Source organism: Centrocercus urophasianus, unplaced genomic scaffold (genome assembly GCF_019232065.1).
Source record: "Centrocercus urophasianus isolate 14NV4802_14NV808 unplaced genomic scaffold, USGS_Curo_1.0 seq_11, whole genome shotgun sequence".
In the NCBI taxonomy this organism is placed as follows: domain Eukaryota; kingdom Metazoa; phylum Chordata; class Aves; order Galliformes; family Phasianidae; genus Centrocercus; species Centrocercus urophasianus.
The window spans coordinates 5,658,358-5,673,578 of NW_024884253.1; the positions used below are offsets into that span (position 1 = coordinate 5,658,358).

Genomic DNA, 15,221 nt, shown 5'->3' on the forward strand with positions numbered 1-15,221 from the left:
GGGAAGGGAAGGGAAGGGAAGGGAAGGGAAGGGAAGGGAAGGGAAGGGAAGGGAAGGGAAGGGAAGGGAAGGGAAGGGAAGGGAAGGGAAGGGAAGGGAACCCAAACATTGAACTTTCAAGTCAGTAATGCCTTGTCATTTTTTTAAATAAATGATCACTACTAATGAACAGGGACTTTATAGTTAAACATAAATGGAAACCTTCGTGTAATGGAACACTACATCAACTTTTCAAGCATTTCAGGTTACTCATGTTTTCAGTAAAATAGCCTCGTAAATTAGGAAAACAAGTACTACACACATTTTTAAAAGAGATTTTCCATTTACAGTAGACTATGCTAAAAATATTTCTGAATGTTGAGTAGCTGCATATAGATAAGCTGCTCTGATATAGAGCTTTTAATCTATTTCACTATGTTTTCAAATTGAATTTTACTAAAAAATTATCATAATTTAGACAGATAATTATGTATTCAACTATTCAGAGCATAATGCTGAACATTTAATTGAAACAAACTAGTTGACCATTGAAGACTAAAAATCCTAACATACAAAAACAAATGCGCGCTTCCAACAATATGAGTTCTACTTTCAGATGTCATTTTCAGAAAGAAAATAACTAACTTTCCATAAATACAGCCCATTTGAAATCAAATGAAATCTTTCAGTAGAGAAGAGTTACTTTGAACATTTACTGGATTTCTTGAACTGATGAACATTAAATAGGAAGTATCTGTTAAAAAGCTTTGCATAAAATATCTCACTGAGATACTGAAATGCTCAAAGAGATCACCACCACCTTCACCAGCACCTTCAGTATAAAGAGTATATTATGATCCCCAGTAATCAATAACTGGGACTTGAACCTAAGGTAAAAAACACAACATGGTAAGACATATTTTCATTACAAAAAAAAAGCAAATCCAGCCCAGCTGCTGGTGGAACATAAGGTAGTAAGCCTGGTAGATCCAAGCTAGCTCTTACAGAAGTTTCTCACATACACAGGTTCACAGCTGCTTCCCATGCCACACACTCCTGAAGTTCTTTCGTCCTTCTGACCAAGACCAAAAAAAAAAAAATAATAATTCTGATCTAATTCTAGACTTGAGTACTGAACTCGAGTCTATAAACTCACTGAATTAGGCAATGAAATGAATATTAAAAACAAGATATTTGTGCAGGTATAGACAAGCAAGATCAAACCAGTCACTTTGTTATCCCTGCAAAATTCAAGCTGTCAGATTCTTCTCTCCATTGTCTTCTCAGTATAGCATGATCATAACTGAATTGCACATTATTAGTCTAAACTGTACTCAAATTTGCTAGTTTCAGCTTAACACTGTGCTAAAACAGTCTCATTACTTTCCACTACTAACAAGTGTCAGCCATGAATGTCGTTCTGTGGTGTGCATAAATCTGTGTTAAAACGAGATATCTATACATTAAAACAGCTTCCAGGATCTTAGGTAAGAATTAGGATCTTAGTATGGATTACAGTAAATAAACCTGAAGTCATCTCTTAACTGCTGTCAGAAAGATTCAGAAGACTATGCCAGATACACAGCCTTAAGAAACCGGATAATAACAAAAAAGTTGAGGCATTTTAGCAAAAAGGATCAAGACCGAGAGTAACAGTTTGAGTAGACCAAATTGGAAAAGACATTAGATACTGCTAAGTTGATGCCAAAAATCATACTCCAGTACTGAGCGGATAAACGTTACCCCTTAAGTCTCACATCAGTACTACTAAGTTCAACATAATCTCCACTCATTCCTAAAGTATGACATTCTGCATGTTGGCCATGATGTCCACTAGCACAAAAATGTAGGTTAATTATACTGAAAGCATTAGTTTCCCTTGCACAGATTATCTTTCAAGGCTGTTAAAGAATCTCTTACATATATATATATATATATATATATATATATATGTATAGGAGATTGTTTTGTTTTGTTTTTTTTTTTTTAACATAGTTAGAAGATTTTACACTGATAAGTAGTAGTAAGATTTTTGCTGTGTTTTTTTGTTTGTTTGTTTGTTTTTGTTTTTTTTTTTTTTGTTGTTTTGTTTTGCTTAAAGATTGCATTCTTTCTAGATATTCTGAAGTGATTTTAAGTATTTAAGTATTTTTGCACATGAAGTACATTGGAGATTATGGACATCATCGCTTAGCTCTTCCTCCCTCCAGAATCCTCAGATCAAAATGCCTTTAACAATTACCTAGATACGTATTTCCTTATTAAGGCTATGCTTGAAGCTATTTCCTGAAAACAGTTGAAGAAAAAAAAAAAAAAAAAAAAAAACTTTACAAAAATTTCAAATACAAATGAGGTACTGTACTTTCTTTGTGAACATTTAATCTTCTCTATGAATTTCAGGAAAAACGGAATTAATGCCAATGCTGCAGCATGTTTAAGTGTATATATTACAGGAAGTAGGATATAATAGAAAAAGTAATCCTCGTTTATCCCCATCAAGACAAGTCTGCTGAGACTGGTTCATCCAGCTTAAAATACTTAGTGAAAGTACAAATATCAGACCAAATGCTTTGCTGTAAAACTCTGACAATCCAGTGCCAAAGCTGTAGAAAGTTTTCTTGGCATATTAGTTTTCTGCAATGGTTCATACGTGATAGATTCACTAGAAGTATTTAAGTTATGATTCAGTGCACCTTCCCTTCCAATGGCCTGAGATCAGGAAGAGTTCAAGATTTTCCTTATTCATTCCAAGAGAATATGGTTTCTATAGGAAGGTAAGTGCTTCCATCATTTATGTTGTACCAAACTGCTCTCTCCTCCACACAGCTCTCAGAGCAGTAATAGATCTTTAAACATCTATCCAACTTGAAACTTGGTTGATTGAAGTTATTCAACAGTTCTCTAGTACTAAATCTAAGGCTTGAGGGGCCTGGAGCATCCCTCCTGTGAAGAAAGGCTGAGTGAACTGAGTCTGTTCAGCCTTGAGAAAAGAAGACTGAGAGGGGACCTGATCCAGGTCTATAAATATCTAAGGTGTGGGGGGCAGAATGGCGAGGCCGGACTCTTTTCAGTGGTGAGTGGAGACAGGACAAGGGGAAATGGACATAAGCTGCAGCACAGGAAGTTCCGCACAAATGTGCACAAGAACTTCTTTACAGTGAGGGTGACGGAGCACTGGAACAGGCTGCCCAGGGAGGTGGTGGAGTCTCCTTCTCTGGAGATGTTCAAGACCTGCCTGGATGCCTACCTGTGCGACCTGCTGTAGGGAACCTGCTTTGGCAGGGGGGTTGGACTCGATGATTTCTGGAGGTCCCTTCCAACCCCTACAATTCTGTGATTCTTTCATATGACTTCAGGTTATATACTTTTATTCTTTCTATTTCTCATTCCTACTGAGAGAGTTTTGTTCTTTTTTTTTTTTTTTTTTTTTTTTTTTTTTTAAGTAAGAATGTGTATTCTAAATAGTCACATAATTAAAAGGGCTGCTCCGAAAGTAATGTCTCCTACTCCTTTACAATGGACCAGAATTTCAAACGTGGAGGTTTGTGAAATAGCAGTAGAGGTTGATATATTTTAATATGTCATGGTTCTGTTTTATTTTGTTTTGGGGTTTCAGTATTCCACATCAAAACATCATGTAGTGTACGGGGCATTAAAGTGTCACTGCCCCAATCCCAGCTACCTATCCCTGTACATTACAGCAGTCACGGGATCTGGCCCTTCCGGGTGGGGGGGGGCGCTCTCTTGCTGCCTTGCAGTGGGTGCTGGAGGTGCTTTCCTAGCCATTCCAAGCTTTTCAGGTTTGAATCAGTCCCGGGAACTTTCTCTCTCACCTTGTCTGATTTATTAATCTCTATTTCAATTAAATTGTATATATTGTGTTATCTTGTATTCCGATATTATAGTAAAATCAGTTTTCCTCCATAGATTGTTGCTGCTGTTCTTTTCCTCCCTTCCTTCCTTCCCATTTTTGTGGGACTGGGGTGGGGGGGGGGAGGGCAGAGGCCTGCTGCCTCTGTCACGGACATAGATTGATCTAGTCAACTCCGTGACATAATATTACATTTCGTTGCTGTACAACAGATGTCAGAGGAACAGTCTGATTAAATGGCACTTGACACATAAGTGAGTAGCAAGCAGGAAGCAAAAGTGCAGAACTGAATTCCTCCATGTGAAAAAAATGGCACCCACTGACACTCATCAACACTCGCCAAACATTTATGGAGACCTAACAGTGGATTTGGGCACAGTGAGGTGGTGGCTGGTACATGCATTTCAGCAGTGATAACAGCAATGTGAAAGATTAGCCATCTATTGGATGGCCATACACAGCATGAAATGAACAGCATCTCCCTTTAAGTGCAAATCAGCAGATTACAACCAGGAAACCGGGTATGGATATGAGTATTGGCATCGGTACATTGGAAACAATGGTGGCAATGCTGGAAATCGAAGTTTGGACCAAGTGGGTGCACACAGGAAAAGAAAGGAGATCGCATTAAGTATGTCACAATCTACTGAACCAATAAGAAGCTGAAAGTGACAGTTTCGTGACTGCATCACTACCAGTGACGAGATGTCACTTCACTACTATGAGCCAGACTCAAAATGACAGTCCATGAAGTGGACACATGAATTCCCCATCAAAGAAAAAGTTGTGATCCTTCTGGATTTCCTGGAGCCCAGACAAACCATTAGTTCTGACCACATCATGACAAAGGTTCCAACTTCCAGTAAGGACAAAGACAACAACTTTGCCCTTGCAACACAATAATGCCAGGCCCCATATCAGTTGAAGACCATGAAGACACTGTCAGACTTGGCTGGGCTGCCCTACCACACCCACCATAGTCTGGATTTGGTGTTATCTGACTTCCATCTGTCCAGGCCAATGAAAGACAGACTGCATGAGCAACGTTTTCCTAGCAGTGATTCCATCACAACAGTGATGAAACAGTGGATCGCATCCGGTGGTGCAGCTGAGAATTTGCTCTATCAAATAGTCCTATTTATTGTGCTCTTTGTATCTGTTGTAGTTTCCATAGGAAAAAAAAAAAAAAAAGGAGGCATTAATTTTGGAGCAACCTATGTAAGATATGAACCTCCCCAAAACTATGTAGATACTTCAAATACCTTATACGTGACAGTCAGTTTTAAATATGTATTCTAATTTTAAATGTTGAGTTAAAACACTTCAAGAAAGTAACTTTTGAGAATATAGAGTACCACTTCAGGGAAATAGTGCAAATCATTTCTCATGAACTTTCAAAATCTACTCAGTATTAAAATATAGTTCTGTAAGCAGTTTTCAAAATGGTAGCTTGTCAAAAGGTGGAAGTGATTATTCCTGCAGTTTTGATTGATTCCATGAAAAATCATCATCGTTCTATTTATCATCCATTAAAGCTATTTCTCTGAAGTCTGAACACTTCAGTTTACCAAGCTGGCAGAACAAAATCAGATGTCTGAGATTACAGACTATTTCACAATGCATATTTATCAGATTGATGTGGTGGGAAGTATAATACCCTCCTGCCGCATCTGTACATACGTAAGCTATGAAAATTTTCAGAAGTTCAGGCATTTCATAGAAGCAGTAGGAAAGATTTAGAACCCCTTCACTCTCACACTGCCACATCCTGATCTTTCATTGCCAGCACACTTCATTGCTATCACTATGTCTATGCAAGTTTAAAGATTCATTTTTCAAGCATGATATCCAGCAGAAGTTATAGGGTTGCACTTTCACGCTTGACCTGGAATCTATAAAGATATTCAGCTGATGAAATAGCAAAGTATATTAAATCACCCTAAACTCCAATTCCTAACGGGCAAAACCTCATTAAGCTAATAGCAAGTTAGGCATCCAGCATTCATGTGGACTCCATAATATAGGTAACAATCTGGAATGGAATCCTACCTCAAAAAATTTTCCACTGAGGCAACATAAAATCCTAAGTTTCCCACTTACCCTTGTGCATCATGTATGTCTCAGAATAGGCCTGTAGACAGCATTATGAGAACACACGAAAGTGTCACCTGAATATTTTAGAGTAATTCCTGCATTTCAGCAATACAAAACTTTCAGAGGAATCAGTCAAGCTAGGCCAACCTGAATTACTCCCAACAAGATTCTGTACAATCAGAATTTGAAAAGACTTGCTGGGACCTGCAGCCTACAGTGGAGTTCCCACACAGTTCTGTCTCACCAAACAATGCTGTCATCATACTAAAATATAATCGCTGCATTTTTTAACAGCACAAGTGTTTCCAAGGAACTCAAATAAAGATAATTCAAATGCACAACCAACCTTGAGATGAAACTGGAATGTAATTCCTTCAAGTATCATAAATTATTTCATAGAAATGACAAAATTCAGGCTGTTCTGGTTATTCTGTCACTTTCTGTGAAGATTCAGACAGAAGTCATTGAACTACAGAGTCATCAAGGCTGGAAAAGACCACCAACATCATCTAGTCCAACTGTGCACCTACCACCAAAATGGCCCAGTAAAACCATACATGACATGAATTTTGCCCCTCAGTTCTTCTTGAATTCAACTGCAGGAAGAGGAGTAAAATGAATAGTATATGACGTTGTTACCATATATTGTCTACTTGATCACAGGCATCTCCTGTACAGGAAAATAATTTAGCAATAACTGAAACATTCTCTTTGTCAAGTGTACAGGTATTTCTAGAGTGAGACTAAATGCTATTGTAGTAGTGGCAATTAAGGAAGACAGGAAAAAAAAAAACAATTAGGAACAGGCTGCTCAGTGGAGGGGGGAGGGGTCCTTGGGCTTGTTCTCTAGAGATATTCAAGATCCATCTGAGCACCTTCCTGTGCACCCTGCTGTAGGGAATCTGCTTTAGGGAGAGGTTGGACTCAATGATCTCCAGAGGTCCCTTCCAACCCCTACAACTCTGTGATTCTGTGAACTCTCTTTCATATGAGAGATTACAGTTAGGCAAACTTAACACATCCACATCAATACTCAACTGTTGAACTACTAAGCAGAAGATCAAAAAAACAAGGAGATTTTTTTTCAGGAGATCAACAATAACCAAACAAAGGAAAACTACTTTTCAACCTGAGATATAACAGATTTCCTTCAGAGATATAATCAGCAGCTCTGAACATCAGTTGAATAGCTTTCTTCTGCAGTAAACCTGTCACCTTAAGGTTTGACAGAGGTAATGAGGCTGAGTATGCACAGGACCCAGCCATGATCCTGCAAGAATACATCTGACAGGACAGGTAATGTGAGCAGTCATTACAATGATGCGTTGATCAGATCAGAGCTAGAACTGTCTGACCTACGTTGAGGCTATTATGATTTATTCAAGGAGTCAGAGTTGGAGAGATTTTAAAGAGGGAAAGCACAATGAGATACTTAAAAGTTAACTCTGCGTCAGCTTTAGTAAGGTGTCTGAATGGTGAGTAGCACAAGGGTGGGCTGATTTGGTGCAGAGATCTCAAAAACTAACTGGTATTTCATTGATCCCATCTATTTATCTAAATAGAAGAGACATCACAACTTACCAGAGAGTCACTGGCAAACATTAGCAGAATGGTTGTTCATTTTTAGCAAAATCATTTGTAGTTTGTAACGTTTTTAGACACTATACCATCTTAAGGGTTTAATAACTCCAATAATCAACTTTTCTGTTATCATGTAAGTTAAAAAAAGCTGCACCATTTCAGAAATAAGCTTCTTTTTTGTCACTGTTTGGATACCTTAGTTTGTCAGAGTCAAACTGGTATTCCTGATGCTTGATGGATTTATCAATTATCATAGTGCCTTTGTCAGCTCTAAACACCAGATTCTCACTTCATTAACAAAGAGACTACATCCGAAATACTAGAAGTATCGTTGTCCAGGATTTGTATGCTAACTGACAGCTTTAGCATGCACTGTTGGCTGAGAGAGAGAAGAAAAATTGTGATGAGAACAGCTCTAGATTTAATATTTACATACAGAAGAGCTTTTTACACATCTGTCATCCATATTTATCTGCCTTACATTCCATGTTTCTGAAGCATTTGTAACTAATACTGATCAGCAAAAAGGATAAAATTACTCACAAAAATCAGAATCAACCTTCAACCATTTTTGTGAGGTACTATCAATTTGGCACCCTCTTCAAATGACATATTTGCATTAACTCTAACACCTCTTGCAGGCAAAATGGTCTGGCAAACCACATACAAGCACAGAAAAGCATGGCCTAGAGGCATAAAGCATCATTTCAGGCTTTTTAAGAACCACATTATGTCTTCTGCTTAAATTCTGCACCATCTGAATATATAATAAATGTGTTCAAAGAACAGCTCGTTAAAGTGTCTGGAATCCCTTCATATCTCCCCTGACAGACCTGATAAAGCATTACTAATTCAACCCTACTCTGAACATATCTAACAGGAATAGAATTAGTATTTAGACCTTCTGCGTTGCAATGTTTGCTCTTTCTCCCCTCATGTTCAAGGCATTCTAAGCTCTGCAGACTACAGTACATCAGAATAAGGCTCTCAGTTTGTCATGTTGAAGCTATGCTACCTTGTACAAAAGTATTTAAATTTATTACAGTTCTGAAATAAAGCAGCAAGCCCAATTCTAGTAAACATGGTGGCACACAATTACAGTGACTGCTCGTATTTTGGGTCTCTTTCAGAGAAGACCAAGAGTGCTTACGACAAGCCTGAACCCACCTGAACCCACCTCCCAGGCTACTCCCACACAATCAAAGATTTAATTCCTTTCAACAATATTTAATCTGTAACGAGCAAGCTTTTACACAATTATCCACTTACATTTAACAAAACTGAACTTTCTGAAAGAAATATTGAGCATCTTCCTTTCCATTAGGGAGCAAAAACACTCTTCAACCAGAAAATACTCATAGATTTATTCCCTTTGGTAGAAGAGATTTGTTTGAGAGGAGTTACCAGTATTCTCCAGAATATTCTACAGAAAAAGCGGAGACATATGAACTCACATGGGAAGTTTGTTCTGCGCAGCAGCTGTTATTGTCCCTTGGATCCTGCTCCTCTAAACATACAGGATTATAAAGCCCTATCTTTTGGGTATAAATGCAGGTTCCTTTCCACAGCGTGGACAGGGCTTGACTCCCAGCTCAGACAGTCAAAAAGAAGTCCATGGACCACAACTACTACCAGCATACAGCAGAGCATCCCTGTCATTTCAAAAGACAGCATGGGCTTTCCCAATAGCTATTGTAAAGAAGAATTTCGGTATTTAGATCTTTATGGATCTTTATACTAAAGAAAGAAAATCTTTCAAAAGGCACTTTTTCTCCTCTTCCTGTCACTTTGCTTTCTCTCCTTTCAATCTTGACTGCCTACACATCTCACCATTTAAATAAAGAAAAACATCTTGATTAGAAATACCATCCGTGTAGATTCCCCTATTTGTTACCTTCCATTTTTTTGCAATTCCTAATGTGGTATTTATAGGATAGTTCTTCCTGATCATTAGATAAACATGGAATTCCATGTCAGAATTCCAAAAAGGTGCCCAAGCATAAAAGGTATGCAAGCATACAAATTCACTGAAACAGTATTTCACTGAAGTTTGTTCAAAGTTTAAACTCGTGCAAATTACTTGGCATAGTCTAAGACAAAACACTGATAGTCCAAAGAAAACTATTTAGAAAGTCTTCCAGGTAAAATGGAGAAAAGGAATGAAAATATAAGCAGAAACAGAAGCAGCCTTGAAATTTCCAATGAAGGCTATCTCAAGGAAGTAAGAAATTGCAGAATCATATGATAGAATGGCTTGGGTTGGAAAGGATCTAAAGATCATCTAGTTCCAATCATCCTGGTATGGACAGGATTGGTAACCACTAAATCAGCATTAATTTAAATGTAATTATTTCTTCTATCCAAAAAAGATTCTACTATTCTGATTACATGATCTATAATTTTTTTCAACATGTTTTTTGTGTGCTGAGCAACATTTTTCTGCGCATTTATTTCAAGAAACATTTCTACCTTAGAATTCCCATACAACAGACTAGAGAACAGCATTACTACAGATGGGTAATACTATCATAAACGTAAAAGTCATCTCCTTAAGATATACCATTACTACCTTTTTACGACCATTTAGTTACGTAGTATGAAAACTACACTTACCTTAGGAAATTGCTTTACTGGAATCAAAACTTTTTGCCCCAACTTCATATTTTTATTGATGACCACATCAATATATTTTTCTTCCTCCTTTCCTTCTCCTTTCTGGTATTTTTCAATTTCTGTTAAAAGAAAAACGTTTGTTATTTTCTTAGCTTAATACTGCTATTTGAAAGCTAAGAATCTTCAAAGGCAATATAAATTAAAAATAATAACTTCAGAAATAATACTGTAAAGCATGACACTATAATTCCTGTTGTGTAAAAAAAATGGAGTAAACCATGTTTTCATTTACAGCATTTTTAATACTTACATTCAGATCATTATCTTAAATTATCAGTACAAGTATTTTAAATATATATTTTTTTACTTAAAAGTTAGGATACGCTTATGTATCATACGGCTCAAGCAAGGAAAAAACTATTTTGTCTTAGACACTTTTTTATTTCAAAAATTTATCACATAGTTTAAGTATTATATGTTATTACATATACATTCGTATATAAAGCTGTATAAACAGTGCAGTTGTAATGGTGGTTGTCTACTGCAAAAGTATGGATTCAAGTTCTCAAACTTTCAGAATTGCAACTAAAGCACATTGGAATAACACTCATCTGAGATCTCTAGACACAACCCAAGATGACAATTAGGAACGAGATTTAGAAGTAATGAGATGAGAAGAAACTCAGGCCTCCTCTTCTGCAGACTGAACAACTCCGTTTCCCTCACAGCTGCTCCTCCTTAGTTTGTTCTCTAGTTCCTTCACCTACCCTGAATGTTTCTGAAAGAACAGGCCTCCCTAACTGTACTTTCAAATCTACTTGGCAAAACCCTAGAAAATTTAATCATACGAATTCTAACAGTGTAAATATTTGGGAGGATCAATATTCTGTAAAGCAACCTTCTTCCAGTGCCCTTTATACTGCAGCACACTAATGAAAAACTCTGAATTTCAGTGCACTGCCCTGCAAAATGGTGACAACAGATAAATATTTCAACCACTGAATCCTAGCAACAGTGGAATTTACATGGGTATTGCAGATGCCCCTTTATGGACTGGAGAATTACGAGCAATAAGATAGATGTAAAGTTAAATTGAAATTCACTCCCAGATGAAATCAAGGCTGAAATTTTGCAGAGCATGATGTTCCAGCTCACAGAAAGCCAGGTGAATGATGTGTTAAGAATTCTGAATTTCTGAATCCGTGCATACCTGAAGTGCAGTACTACTGCAGTACTCTGAAATATAAATGAACTTCTTCCAACACCTCTGCTTCCTCGTGTAACAACAAGAAGGCTCTCATTTTTTTGGATAACAAGATCAGATATCCAAAGTTTCATGTTTTGAGAGTGCAAAGCAAACTACGACATTGATTTTTAGCACTACAGTTTGTATACACTAAGTATGAATCCTCAAAACTCAGAACTATGCAACCAGAAGGATGAAGACCTTTAGCAAGATTTTATACCAATATTTATCACATAGTAAAATTGTAATAAAAAGAGTTATATTCCTATGACTGAAGCAAATACAATCATACTGAAGTTTAATGGGAGGACTAGAAGTTGTTTAGGAAAGCAGAATAACATAATCGGACTGCATTCAAGATCCAAACACTACAAGACAGTGCATTAATTTCATTTTGAAACAGATCAGTGCACATAAGACTCCCAGTAGTTAGGTAGATACAGAATCTTCAGACGTTTTCATTAGCGGTAATTAATGATAAATTCAAATTATCTTTCTACAGTAATTTAAGCTCACAGAGAAGTGCCTTTAAGATTCAAATTCAGATGTTCATTGTGCTTTTATCAATGGGTAGATACAGCTAAAAATTTGTTTTCTCCTGCTGAGAACGCAACATTACAGTATGGTACATGTGCAATCCTACCCTGCCCCCAGAAAAATTTTCATAGAAGCTGCATTTATAGATCTAAAAAATTCCAAATTAGAACTGTGAATTTGCAAATTAATCCTTGTTAAAGGATATTCATGGAAAATGCTAATAAGTGTGACACAACTGAATGTTTCAGGAAGGTCTCTCAGACTTACAAAAGTTTAAGTGGTACAAGTCAGGTCCTAAAAATGTCTCAGTAACCTTCCTCTGGTGACCAACTGCATAAATTCCTTTGAAGCTCAGTGCAACATTACTTGCATTTCCTAAATCTTAGCTCATGTTACCATTGGAGTCTGGTATTAGAAGAACTTCTTGATGGCAACCTCAACGCAGTACTCATTCATTATTTTGATTTGCTTAAGACAGTGAGATTCAAAAGGTCATAGGAACAGCGTCATCTTCTTGCACTGATGATCACTCAACACGAAGCAGCCAGTAAGTTTTGAAAAAAAAAAATCATTCATTTGACTGAAGAGCTGCCTTTGCACCTTTAATAAGCTTTGTACTTTTACTGACCATGTTAAGAACAGCCATTTCCGTATCTACTTTAATTCCCACGACTTAAAAAACTTCCATTTCATTGAAGAAGCTACTGAAACTCATGAGATTGACAAACAATAGAAAATGGACTGCATTTTCCCCTATTTTACTTAAATTCAACTGAATTCTTTTTCTTCTGAGCAGCCATTAAGTGCACTGACGCAGCATTATAAAACAAGAATTGACTCATATTATTTAAAAATTAATCAAAAACAGCCTAAGACTTCTTGAATGTTTACTGATCTACCAACAAAATCATCTAAGAGCAAAAAATTTTTATCACAGATTTGTTTTTCCTCTGATTTCATTACACTCAAATCGAAGATGAACATGAAATAAAACTAAGTATTAGAATTAAGCATCGAATCAGATTTGCACAAGTCACTTGTTATTTATCATCCACATACATGAAGCTCTAGATAATTAGGGAAAAATCATGCCCAATCACATAGCAAATGCAATCAGATTTCCAAGGTCAAATGGATAGGAAGATTTACTTTTTCTTAATCCTTAGATTACATTCACCGCTGCTTAGCTATATGAAGTAATGACATCTCTGAGATCACAAATAGTAAATAAACATGTGATTAAAGCTTCTCCTTATACTAGATATTAAAATCCCATGTTCTCAGATCAAGGATATGACTAATACAGTAGTAGAGGAATTTAGCTGGATGAAGAAAAAAACTGCATGTTTTGTTGTTGTTGTTTTCTTTATATTTAATCATAGCAGAGATCTAAGCGATGATTACTTCTCACTTAATTCACCAAACAACACTGCTAGATACATTAGATAATGACAAAGTAGGATTGCTTCCTGTTTATCTCATGGTAGAAGTAATCTTCCAACAAAAGAACTACAAGCTAGTATTCCAGATCCCTCTGCTAAGCCAATCTAAGTTCCTGCATTTAATGCAGAATGATGTGATAGTGCGTTCTTGTCTCTTGTAAATCAACTTAAAAATCAATGCAAGACAAAATATCAAATTCAAAGTAAAATAAGTGTGCATTGCATTTATACTTAATACAGTGTTAAAACAACAAAAACAACAAAGAGGATGGAGCCAGGCACTCCTCAGCAGTGTCTAGCATGAGGACATAAGGCAATGAGCACAATTGGAACACCAGAACTTCCCCTTGATCTTCAGAGATCTGTGTGGATGACAGCACTGGCACATATTGCCCAGAGAGGCTGCAAAGTCTCCTCTGAAATCTCTAAAAACTGCCAGGGTGTGGTCCTTGGTAACCTGCTCTGAGTGTCTCTGCTTGAGCAGAGATTGGACCAGATGGACCCAAAGGTCCCTTCCAACCTCAATTATTCAGACAGCATCATCTTGTGAAAGAAAAAGACAGACAGACAGAAGGACAGACAGACAGAAGGACAGACAGACAGAAGGACAGACAGAAAACAACCTCTGCTACTGGCCGGATAAAATACTGATCTAGATGGATATGTGACCTGACAGTACAGTCATTCCTTAAGCTATCTTTTTGGGAAAAAAAATAATTTGGGGAAAAAAATCTTTTTGGGGAAAAAAATAAATAAAAATTTAAACAAACAAACAAAAAAAAAAAAGTAAAAACAATAGTACTGCACAGTGGCTCAGTAGGTTGCATTTTTATACAGATCTACATTACAGAATACATATTAGTTTTCAGAAAAGCAAGCTTCCAAAGAAGAAAGAGTATTCTCAGTGGCAGCAGAATTTCAGAATAGTTTAATGGAGAAAGAACGAGGACAATATTATCTGCCCCGTTTCAAACTTTCTACAATTCTTCCAGCACAGAGCATCATTAACTACTTCTGAAGCAGCCTTTGGGATTGAAGGACTACATTTATACCATATGTGAAGTTCTCCTGCATTCCGTACTATTTTTCTTTTTTGAAAATTTTCACTGTAAGAAATCACACTTGGATCTCAGGAGATTCACATTTTAAGCTTACCAATTCTGAAAATACTGGCAAATTAGAGAACTAGAGTAATCAAGAAAATGAAAATAGCCTCACAGACTTGAAAATAATGGACAAATATTTGTGCTACAATTACGTGTAGATGCATTCTGAATGGTTATAGGAGACTTGAATGAAAAATATTGTAAAATTGTAAATGCTCAATGCAGCTGCTCTACTACTGTACCATCCACCTTCATTATTTCACAAATTCCACCCATATTCTTTAGTCACCATTTTAGTACTTTGAAAAAAAGTGATTTTTTACATAAATTTAGCTTCATCAGTAGTTCATAATTTGTAATTGGTATAAAATGAAATATTTCAATCATGAGCTACACATAAGAAACTGGAATTTATTTTAACAAATGCGCATTGTTACCATAGTTGAATTCAGAACAACTGTCTTTTTTATATGCCATTGCCTTTGTAAAAGCAATTGACAATGAATCTGATTTAAATGTACAATAAAATAAGTGGTTCATGCTAGAATGATGTCTGCAGCATTCAACATACTCAAATTAATAACATCCATGTTGAAGGACTTAAACCAATCTTGATAATAAACTGTGATCACAAGCATTTTAAGTTCTCTTACCCAGACTGAATACCACTTTCTGCAGTAATCTGAAAATACATTTCAGTCACCAATATGACAAATTTGAGTAGGCTTTTTATTTAAGCAATTTAAAGCTAA

General features: G+C 36.5%; 1 protein-coding gene across 2 annotated transcripts in view; it reads right to left on the bottom strand.

Moving 5' to 3' along the window:
- KHDRBS3 (KH RNA binding domain containing, signal transduction associated 3) overlaps positions 1-15,221 on the bottom strand; it is a 77,527-nt gene that overhangs the window by 43,953 nt on the left and 18,353 nt on the right. For both annotated transcript variants that reach the window (XM_042839891.1, XM_042839892.1), the window contains exon 2: positions 10,139-10,257. In XM_042839891.1, the coding sequence (XP_042695825.1) occupies positions 10,139-10,257 (119 nt within the window). The remainder of the gene's footprint in view (positions 1-10,138; positions 10,258-15,221) is intronic.